The 12,200-nt window shown below is 27.7% G+C and overlaps 1 protein-coding gene across 1 annotated transcript in view; it reads right to left on the reverse strand.

Moving 5' to 3' along the window:
* LOC145187399 (tRNA:m(4)X modification enzyme TRM13 homolog) overlaps positions 1-12,200 on the reverse strand; it is a 38,517-nt gene that overhangs the window by 15,539 nt on the left and 10,778 nt on the right. Inside the window, exons 3-5 of the mRNA XM_090084190.1 lie at positions 10,626-10,675; positions 8,980-9,046; positions 8,774-8,836 (exon numbers count right to left, since the gene is read on the reverse strand). Coding sequence (XP_089940316.1) covers positions 8,774-8,836; positions 8,980-9,046; positions 10,626-10,675 — 180 coding nt within the window. The remainder of the gene's footprint in view (positions 1-8,773; positions 8,837-8,979; positions 9,047-10,625; positions 10,676-12,200) is intronic.

The raw sequence follows: 12,200 nt of genomic DNA on the forward strand, positions 1-12,200 counted from the left end.
ACATATTCACAGTACTGTATATGTTAATTTTTTACTCACAAACATGTAAAACAAGGATTTTTCGGTCTTTAATAAAAGATTTATGATAAAATGGCAATAGTTTTATCAAGCTTACTAGTAATTAAAAGTTCAAGATTAATTTTTATGCTAAGTTATTATTTATGCGAAAGTCAAAATATTTTTAATTAATCTTATTGGAAAATCAAAGGACCCAAGTTTTAGATTGCTACTCCCCACTCCCACCACCACCCCTCCTAAATACTTAGAATAATTACTATGATTTAAAAATTAAATTAATACCATTTAATAGTCCGCCAAAATTGCTAAAACATTTTGATGATACACCTCTGTGTTGTGATGAAAACAGCTAACTGTTTTCTCCACTCAGATGAGAACGGTTAGCTGTTCTCATGCCGTTCTGATAAAATAATCAGAAAGTAAGAGAAAAATTATATAGAAACAAGTGTTTTGGTTTTATATCATAACTTTCGGCCCACCTATATATATATATATATATATATATATATATATATATATATATATATATATATATATATATATATATATATATATATATATATATATATATATATATATATATATATATATATATATATATGTTATATATATATATATTAGGGTGTTCACATAACCACTGGAAAAAAAAATTTTCTCTGATCTGAGTGCACACTAGTTTACTTTGTGCCAATTGGCATTAAAATTTATTGTGCAAAAGATAATTAAATTAATTAATGTTTAGAGGTTACTCAATAACCTTTTAGTTTTACAATAATAGCATTGCGCCTTAAATAATTTCCTAATTTTATCCCATGTTCAATTTAGACAAAATGTTAAACAAATTTGATGTACCATTCAGGGGTGTCCCGGATAGCTTGTTTTAAATATCCGGCCGGATACCGAATAACCGGATATCTTAAGATTATCCGGCCGAATAAATTTTATTTACAAAGTCTATAACAGGTAATTTTTTAAGCCAAATATTCCAAAAAATCACAACGGTAAAGATTCTACAATCACAAGATTTGTTTGGAAGCTTTTTAAAATAAATGACCCTTCTGAATCGATAGCAATTTGCATTCCATGTGGAAAGCAGATAAGCAGGGGATCTAATAACTCTGGTCAAAAATCGTTTTCTACAACTCCAACTGCACAATCACGCCAAAAAGTTTCATTTAAAACTGTATAAAGAGGAAAGAGAAAATTATATCGAACCTTCAGCATCTTCAATTCCACAAGAACGTTCAAAAGGTAGCATGCTAATTTTAAAGAAAATGTGTGAAATGAAAAAACAAATGTCTATTGAAGATATTATTTCATCAAAAAAGATATGGGATATTAATAATGAAAAGTCAAAGCAAATACATAAAAAAAATAGCCATGATGATCGCTATTTTTTTATGTATTTGCTTTTTGACTTTCAATATTTCATTAAAAACTTTCTTCTTTATATCATCATACAATTGAGGAAGAGCATTCTCTGAAAAAAAATGTCTGCTTGGGATTAAATACCTAGGCTGTAAATGAGCCATTAAACCAATAAATCCATCATTTTCAGTAATACTGAAAGTTTTTAATGAAATTACAAAAGCACAGTCCATAAGTTTCACTTCTGATATTTGGACTTGTTCCTCATCTAATGAAACATTTATTTCTTTATTAGGACACTGGATAAAAAATACTTTTGAACGCAAATATGCTGTACTCTATGCTTCACATTTTCCAGAATCTCCCACAGGAATAAATATAGCTGGGAAATTCATCAATATGTTAGAAAGCTGGGAAATTAATTCAAAAAGAAGACATCTTTTATTTAAAGATGGTGCTGCAAATATGTCTCTAGGAAGTAAACTTGCTCAAATAACATCAGTTCATTGCACAATTCATTTATTACAGCTTGTGATTAAGGATGCAGTTTTATCCCAAAGATTAGTAATAGATTTATTAGCTAAAGCACGTAGGATAGCAGGCCATTTTAATCATTCATCAAAGGCATGTACAGAATCTAAGTTATTACAACAACAACAAAATGAAACACCTTTACTTTTAGTGCATGATGTCCCCACTCGTTGGAATAGTGCATACTTAATGTTAGAACGACTTCAGAAACTTAAAAGAGCAGTTCAAATATATTTAGCTGATCATGAGCTGCCAACATTCACATCAAATGATTGAAAATTCATTGAAAGTCTATTGCATATTTTGAAACCTTTTTATGAACTTACTAAGTTTATGAGTTCTGATGTTTGTAGTTTGTCAACAGTTGTTCCAAATATATGTACTTTACAAAGATTTTTATCAAAAGTTGGTCAAAAAGATGATACAGTTCAAATAACAAAACATCTTTTAGCATCTTTAAATAAGAGATTCTTTTCTCAAGATAATCTAGATATTACAAATGATGAGAGATATATTTTATCCACCATTATTGATCCTCGCTACAAGCTCAAGTTTCTTCTTATTGATAAAAGAGAGCAAGCCAGATCAATGCTATTAGAGGCTGTAGTGAAAAATCAATGAAATAAAAATGAACTTTCACCAGAAGTTATTAATATTGCTATTTGTTCCAATCATTTAATACCAAGAGCCAAAAAAAAGAAAGTTGATTTGACGGAGAATGACTTTGATTCTTGCTTTTTAGAACTTGCAGAATATGAAGGAAATGGAGGTAAGAAATTTTTTCTGTTTGTAAGAAATTTTACAACAAACTTGTCGTTTAATAGTACTTAAAGACTAAATAAGAATATCAATTTTTATTATTATTATCAAAAACTAAATAAGAATATCAATTTTTATTAATATTATTATCAAAATTCATTCAATTATTATTTTCTTATGACATATTACTGTATATTATCGATAACAGATGTTAGTGTTATATTTATTTAATACTTCTAAAAATTTTGTAAGTTGTTTATGAAAATTGCTTTGCCAATTTTATCTTATTTCATAAAATATAATAACCAAATTCCTATTTTGTAATTTCATTTGTAATTATTTTTCAGAAAATGATAGTCATATAAATTCAGATCAAGTCTCTCTTGTACAAGCTGCTCAAGAAGTTGATGTTTTCTTTAGTCAATCTATTATAGATAAAAACAATGATGCTTTGAATTATTGGAAATATGAAGAAAAGTTTCCGCTGCTAAAAAATTTAGCCCTTAAATTATTAGCACCACCAGCATCTTCTGTATTTTCAGAGAGATTGTTTTCTGAATATGGAAATATTTATGAGAAAAAGCGATCAAGGCTGTTACCTCAACGCGGAGAAATGTTGTTATTTATACATCATAATGCAAATAAATTTACAAATGAGTGATAAAATCTGTAGTTCTTGTGTACAGTTAGTTCTTAATTCAATTTGAATGATATTTTATTGAGTCATTTTTTAAATTTAATTTAGATTAATTATCAGATTATTCAAAAAGATGAACACATTAAAGTTTGTGCTCTAGGCTCTGTCATTCTGTCAGTTACCAAAGGATTTGATCATGGTCAAATTGTGTATCTTTAAGACTGCAGCAATAGCTTATATAATTTTTTTTCTTATTATTGATAAACATGAAGTATCCGGTATAACCAACCGGATAATTTTATTATCCGGCCGGATACCGGATACCGGATAATCTACAAATCCGGCCCGGATATCCGGCTGGATAACCTATCCGGGACACCCCTACTTTACAGTATGCCATTAGTCCACTTCATGCTTGGATACGATTTTTTGAATGCATGTTCTACAGATCATGCAGATATGATTTGTGTAAATGGCAAATTCGTGGTACTAATAACAAGAAAATTCTTTAATGTAGAAAAAAAGAAATACAACAACGGTTCTTTAAAAATTTACACTTTCACGTGGATAAACCAAAAGTAGGAGGTTTTGGAAGTACCATCGACAACAATACTGCACGCCGAGCATTTGAAAATGTTAAAAATATTTTCTGAAATAACTAACGTGGATGAAGAATTGATAAAAAAAACTTTAAACTATTCTTATATACATTTCTTCCCAGTATCAAACTAATTTAGATAAATTTGCAAAATATTGTTTTGATAAGGCAAAACATTATGTCTAAATATCCTTGGTATCCGATGCCTGCAACTGTACATAAAGTTTTAATACATGGGAGACAAATTCTAGAAAGAAGGGTCTGAAGCCAGACATAAAGTTTTTAAACATGAGAGACAATTTCATGCTCATAAAACCAGCAGAGAAAAAAATCTAGAAGATATTTTTCATAGAGCCTTAGATGCTTCAGATCCTATCATATCCAGTATTAACTTACATAGAAGAATTCAGAATCATCTTAAGTTACCTCCTCCTTCTGAGGTAATAAGTTTACTAACAGAAATGCCATCTAATACCTCGCAACATCAACATAGCAAAAGCGAGGAGGGAAGTGAAAGCGATGACGACTATGACGATGCATTTTCCGATAATTTAATGTCCGTACTTAATTTCTTACTTAATTTCTTAATTTCCGCAAACTATTTAGATTTAATTACATTGGATAATGAAATATAGTATTTAATATATAGATATAAATAAAATATATATGAAATATAGTATTTAATATGTAGATATAAATAAAACTTAGTTATGAAATATTTAGAAAATATTGCCAACCTTGAGAAATAAAAATTATTAGCCGTTTTGTCTTTAAATTGAAAATATTATTTTATGCCAAAAAATCACGTCTCAGAAACCATAGCGCCACATGTTTGTGGGAATACAATCATGCAAAAGACTATGTAAGCTTGTGCAAGAAGCATAATTATTATTCAATGTAAATAGATTGACATATTACTTTCACATGAATATTCTTGAACCAACTATGAGCAAAAATTTCTATAGTCTTTGATGGCTCAAAGACAGAATAGTTGTATTTGAAAATCCAAAAGTCATTAAAGGTTCATCCTAGCAGTTAAGTATTGTAATAGTATATGTTAAAGTGTACAGATTAGACAGTGTAATGACATGTGTGACACTAAATTTTGAATTTACTTTCACATAAGCATCAAATTACTTGTGAATAGCTTTTTCAACTGATCAATTATGTAATAGCTGCATTATATAACCAAGCTTTTGTGCTATAATAAACATTCACAAGCAAGCAGTAATTTAATCAATTTGAAGTCAGTTAAGAATACAGGTACAGATTAACATTTGTTTAGATCAGAATTTTTAAAAGGGATTTGATTAGCACCAACAATCCACCATGGATAATGGCTTTCATTTGCTATCCATCAATTATATTGGAACAAACATTAAGGCTTTACTTGCAACTTTATTTAATATTTAAAACTAGTAATAAACAATTGATTATTCTAAACACACTTAAATGGGTCATACAACAAAGATTTAGAGAATGTAGGGATAGAGAAAGAACCATGAATGCTTGTAAAAGTTATTATAATATACAGTGTTCAGAGGATCAATATCTTTATAATAACTATAACTTTATGTATAATCTTGTTTTTTATTTAATTTCTTTTATAAATTCACATTTAAAAATGTTCCAGGGGAATGAGAAATTCTATTAAACCAGCGCAGTCTTCATGAGTAGTGCTATTTAGTCAATCAGCCATTTGTCATTAACAATTAACATCAATGGTTCAGTGTCATAGGTGCATTGGATATTCAAACTTTAATTCCTAAGTTTTTTTAAATTAGTACTCTTTAAATCCAGTTCACATTAAGTAGCAGTAGTGTTTAATACAGCGCTGGCCAGACTTTTTGGCACGAGAGCCGCATTCAAATACTTACGTGAACTGAAGAGCTGGATTAAATACTTTGTTAAGAAAATTTTTATGCATTCTTTTTTTAAAGATATTTTGCCTTGCAAAAAATTTAGAAACTGGTGGCAAAATAAGTGCTGTAAAATATTCCATAAAGTTAAACTTATATTATACATAAAAAAAACTTATATATAAAAAACTTATATATAAAAAAAAACTTTTCTGAGGAACTTTTTCTAAAAAACTTTTTGTGTACAAATTTTCTGTTTACTACTAGCTTTTATGTCTAAATTTTAAAAAAAACTTTTTTAAAAGGGAAAAACTTTACTTTAAATGTAAGCTTGCTTAAAATTTCAAATTGTCTTGAGTGCTTTGAAAAATTCATTTCAATCAAGTTAAATAAAAATCTGATTCTCTTTACTCACACTAGAAAACCAGTTATAGAATTGTTTAAAGAAGCATATTCACATCATAAGTTTTTAAAAAAGTAACAAAATTACAGTTATGAATTTTCCAATCAGACACTAAGATTCTGATCTTTACTGGTAAGTCTCTTAAAATTTGGCTTCAAGCTTGTAGTTGCTGTTCTAAGTAAATCTGACAAATGCTCAGTGGTTGGCACGATACTTTGATTTGACAAATTTCATAGTGAAAAGTAAAGATTCACATGTGTATACTGAACCAAAAATTTAAATAAATTCTATGCTGATCTTTTTCAGTAGGGGATACTTAACCTCAGGCACTATTTTCCAAAATTCCAACAAAGTTAGTGTTTTTTGCAGCATCAGAAGATTTTGATCTTCTTGGAGATCTAGTGGTTCTGTTTCAAATTGAGATTCTTTTTTAAACATGTTTGATGGAATTGGACAACCATTACCAATAATATCAATTAAAAAAGGATTTATTATAAATCTTAAAGATGATTTAAGTGCATGCAAATCTATAAACATTTTTTGAAAGTCTTCTGGTAAATTCTGTAATTTTCCCCTGCATGATTCAATCTTATGATCATCATACTGAATTGAAGGATTAGAAATAATCAACATTTTCATTTGAGGAATATGGTTAAAGGTTTTTAAAGTAAGATCTCTCTGAAAAAGGGTAATTTTTTTTTGAAAACTAAAAATAGTCTGAGCAATATCAGATATTTTTTTCTTTTCCCTGAAGAGACAATTCAGACTTTGTAAATGTTGCATTATATCAGTCAAAAACAAAAGATCTTGCAAAAAATTCATTTCATCAAGAATTTCAAGTATTTTTCTTTTCAATCAAAAAAGATTTAATTGGTTCTAAAAATTCTACGAACTTATAAAAAGTATCACTACTTGAAAGCCACTGTACAGCACAGTAAAATGATAGGTTATTTGGTTTGTCAGCAAGATCCAATTTATTAATAAAGTTTTTTAACTGTCTGTGATTTTTAGCATTTGATCTATATAATTTACAATTTCTTACACTGATTTTAGAACAATAAAAAAATTAAAATGTTTTGTTGCTAAATGTTCTTGATGAATCAAACAATGAACTGGAATGAACTCTGGATACTTAGGATCACTTTTTAATAAACCAATAAGTCCAACATGCTTTCCAACCATCGCTGGTGCACCATCTGTAGCAACACTAACAAGTTTGTTGATAGGTGAATTGGCTTTAACTAGAACTGTTTCAAGAGCTTCCTTTACATCAACTCCACGAGTTGTATCTTTTAGCTCAACCAAATCTAGTAATTCTTCTTTCACAATTACATCTGATGTTACATACCTAACAAATACTGACATTTGAGATTTATCTTGAACATCTGTTGATTCATTCAGAGCTAAACTGAATGCTTCACAGTTTTTTGAGTCATTCAACAATTGCTGCTCAATATCAGCACTAATCTCAGATATTCTTCTTTCAGTTGTATGTCAAGAAATAGAAACATGTGAAACTAATCTTTGGATTTTGCTATTTTTAGGATCTAAAACTAAGAGGACATCTGAAATATTTTGCTTTACAAATTCTCCATCAGTGTAAGGATGTTTTTCTCTTGCAATGTTCCATGCTATAACAAAACTTGTTTCTGTTGTAATTGTTGATTCTTTACTGAAAGATAAAACATTTATTTGATTGTTAATTATCGTTTTGAGCAATTCAATTTTATTTTTCCTGAAATCTGAATTTAATGGATATTCCTTGGAAAAACTTGCATGTTTAGTTTCATAGTGGCGTTTAACATTCCCTGACTTATTATAAGCAAGTTCTTTATTACAAATTAAACTTATTGGTTTATTTTATTTTTCAATAAATGCCAATTTTTCTGTCCTATCTTCATTAAATATTCTTTTCTCGTCATCAATTTTTCTTTTCTTACTGCTGTTGTGAAGTGAATTATTGTCAGTATTTAGTTTATCTATTTCAAAAAAATTAGTTTTGCGAATAAGTTAAGTTAATAAGAAAAGAGTCGAAATGAAATTCTAAGAGCCACATTGATATTCCAAGAGCCGCATGCTCCTTGCGAACCATGTTTTGGCCATCCCTGGTTTAATGTCTTTTACTGTATATTTTTTTACTTTCACATTTTTTGTTGATATGAGTTTGCTCTCTTAAACCAGGAGCAGCAGTTATCTTAAATATGCAACTAAAATATTACAAAAAGATAAGGAGAGTTTCTTTTAAATGTAAAATTGAGTAATGTGCTTAGCAGATGCAGATGATGTGTAGGAAAACATTTAAGTAAGTATCTATGTAACTAAAAAATTAGAATTAAATTGGTCAAATGGTTATTTAATTTAGCTACTTAACTGAAGTTAACTAAATAAACTAAAATATGAAAAACTTAAGTTTATTTAGTTAACTTATGTAATGTTTTTATATATAAAAACATTAAAAGAACACTTATATATAAAAACATAAGAAAAACTTCAGTTACATAAGTTAACTTTGCAACTGTTGTTATAAAGTTAACTTATATAATTGTATTTAATGTTTTTTGCTTTTACTAAAAAAATCAAATCTTTGACTATAAGTGTACCTGCTCTTGCTGAGTAAAGCAGTAATCTTTTAATTCTATATTAACATCCTTTAAGAAATAGGGCTAAAATAAAAAAACTTTATTCAATAAGTATCTCATAGACAACAGGTTTCCAATAGATAACATATATATGATAGATAACTAGTATCCAATAGATAACAGTACCTGATAGGTTATAAAGATTAAAAAGAGAATCAAATACTTACAAACTGTATTTTTATTGCTGCATTACACTTCTTAAGATGTTTATCAATATTATCTTCATAAATTGTACTAAAAAATGAAGATTTTGCTGGATGAAAAACAACAACAAAAATTTGCTTTTAATCAAATTTAGAAACTAAATTCAATGCTTTTTCCTGTCATAGCAAAACATTTCAAAAACTGAAGTGTTTTAAAAATAATTTAGAGTTGAAAATTAATAGTATCACATTTTCCAAACACTGAACACAGAACGAATTCAAAAGAGAGACCCCTAAAAAAAAAGTAACTTGAATATGCATATTTTGACAAAAATGAAAAAACTTACAAATGGTGAAACCCACTAATTTTAAAACACAAAGTGAAAACACTTCTTGAAAACACTTATTGAAGACACTTAGGTATTAACAGTTTTTGTAACTTGCAGTTAAAACACTAAAACTGCTAGGTATTTTGCTTAAAATTCAGAGATTTGTAATATCTGCTTTTTTATACCATACATGAATTTAAACATAATATAAGTAATAAATTGCATATCAGAAGCAGAGAAGTTTTTTATTCATTGTTAATTTTTTGTAATTTATAAATTAATTTGAAAAATACTTTGTAAAGTAATAATTCTTCTATAATACAAATGCATAGGCATAAATTTACTTAGGAGTATCCAGAAGTAGTGATAACCTCGCTTATATATTACTAAAAAAAATTTTTATCTTAAAATATTACATCATGTGATGTAGAGAGTTTTATTGTGTGCAAAATAAGCATATCATGGTTTATTTTGAAACTTGCATGCATATGTAGTTAGTTTTCTAATAAAAGCACTTTTTAAGAAATTTAAAAAATGGATAATTAAGATCATTCAGCAACTCATCAACAATAATCCCAATATTTGTTTATGCCTAACTTGAGGCCCAAATTTGTTGTCTTACAGTACCATCAAAAGAATCATTCACGATCATATTTATCTTCAAAAATTTGTATTATACTTGGCCTCCATCAGCTTAAAAAGCAAATCATGTTGTCTTTTGCCAGCAGAATTAGGCTGAAGTCAATTAAGATAAAAGGCAATTATATGACATTGACAAGTTGGCCATAAGCAAATAAATTCATAATGGGTGGGTGTCAGAGAATCCCTGAGATCAGTTGTCCATCAAAACCATTTTTAGCCTAAATGCATGATTACTATCATTTTTAAACCTACAGTTCCCTATATAATCCACTGCCTGAAAAATAGAAAAAAACATAGGCATTCAAACTACATTAAAGGCTGCAGCTATGTATAGATAATAAAGGCAAAACAATGCAGCTATACATAGATAATAAGGGTGAATACTTTAAATATCTAATTAAATAAATGTTATTAATGTCTTACTCTGTTTTACTTTAAATTCATTATATTTTTGTTTTTGGATATCCTTAAGTATTTACAAATGTATGGAAAATTTTTCAACTTTTATCTGTAATTTTGTTCTGTCAATTTTAGCTAATACCTATTTTAACATTACTTTTTGGAATCAACTATTACTTTTTTTTGTTTTTAAATTTTCTAGATTGCATAAAGTGATTAAATTTCATAAACTGTGTCTTAAAACAAATGGATAATTTAATAAACAAAAAAATTTTTTAAAAATAAGCTTTTAAAACTAACTGTTTCTTATCCAATGGACATAAAACTCTTTTTCTTTTCCTTCCATCATTCTACAAAATTTAAAAATACTTTTCATTAAATACATCAATACAAAAAAAAAAAAATCATCTTATAGAATAATTTGCAACAGCTTAATAGAATTTAAAAACATTTATTTTCAGTGAGTACATATTGTGAGTACACATTGTATCTTTTTGTATAAGATTAAATAGCAAAACAAAATATATTTATCCAGTTAACTATTTACAAAAAATATCCTATTTAAATGTGAAAAAAGGTGTGTGCGTGTGTATATATTGTGAGGGAAAATGAGAAAATTATAAACATTATCTTTAAATTTTTAACCAACTCAAACATATAAAATTGCAGACAGATAGAAAAGGAACAGTTGAGAAAATCTTATAGCTTTTTGATGGTTTTTTAGAGTAAGTTTTTCTTGGGGAGATTTTGATGAAGCATTTTATTCTAGAAAGAGTTTTTGAAGATGTATTAAGAGAGAGCTTTAGGAGATTATGAGAGAATTTAAAGAGAAAAGAATGTTCCACACTCATATCGCTGTTCCCTTGCTACCATTAGACATTCACATCGCTGCTGTCATACTACCTTTTTCCAGCTGCAGGCGTCACACTTCTGCATCACTCTAAATCACTTTCTAATCACACTAAATAAACATAAAAGCACAAAACCCTGCTCTCACAATTATATATATATATAATTGTGAGGGCGGGGTTTTATGTTTTACATATAACTAAGCAAATATATAAATAAATATATATATAAGTAAGTATATATATAAATATATATATATATATATACAAATACATATATATATGTATGTGTGTATATATATATATATGTATGTGTGTATATATATATATATATATATATATATATATATATATATATATATATATATACAGAGTTGTTATCTGTCCAATATGTCCAAGACAAATTTTCTGCCGACATAAAATATGTCCGAAATATTTTTCTGCCTACCAACTATGACATAATATTATGTCTAAAACATTTTCTGCCGACATAAAATATGTCCGAAATATTTTTCTGCGAACTTACTTTGACATAATTTTATGTCTGAGACATTTTCTGCCGACATAAAATATGTCAGAAACATTTTTCTGTCCACTTACTTTGACATAATTTTATGTCTAAAACATTTTCTTCCGACATAAAATATGTCCAAAATATTTTTCTGCCTACCAACTATGACATAATTTTATGTCTAAAACATTTTCTGCCGACATAAAATATTTCCGAAATATTTTTCTGCGAACTTACTTTGACATAATTTTATGTCTGAGACATTTTCTGCCGACATAAAATATGTCAGAGACATTTTTCTGTCCACTTACTTTGACATAATTTTATGTCTAAAACATTTTCTTCCGACATAAAATATGTCCAAAATATTTTTCTGCCTACCAACTATGACATAATTTTATGTCTAAAACATTTTCTGCCGACATAAAATATTTCCGAAATATTTTTCTGCGAACTTACTTTGACATAATTTTATGTCTGAGACATTTTCTGTCGACATAAATTATGTCAGAAACA

The sequence above is a fragment of the Hydra viridissima genome, unplaced genomic scaffold (genome assembly GCF_058129835.1).
Source record: "Hydra viridissima isolate aposymbiotic clone 2 unplaced genomic scaffold, HvirCarnegie_v1 scaffold_1, whole genome shotgun sequence".
NCBI classification, from domain to species: domain Eukaryota; kingdom Metazoa; phylum Cnidaria; class Hydrozoa; order Anthoathecata; family Hydridae; genus Hydra; species Hydra viridissima.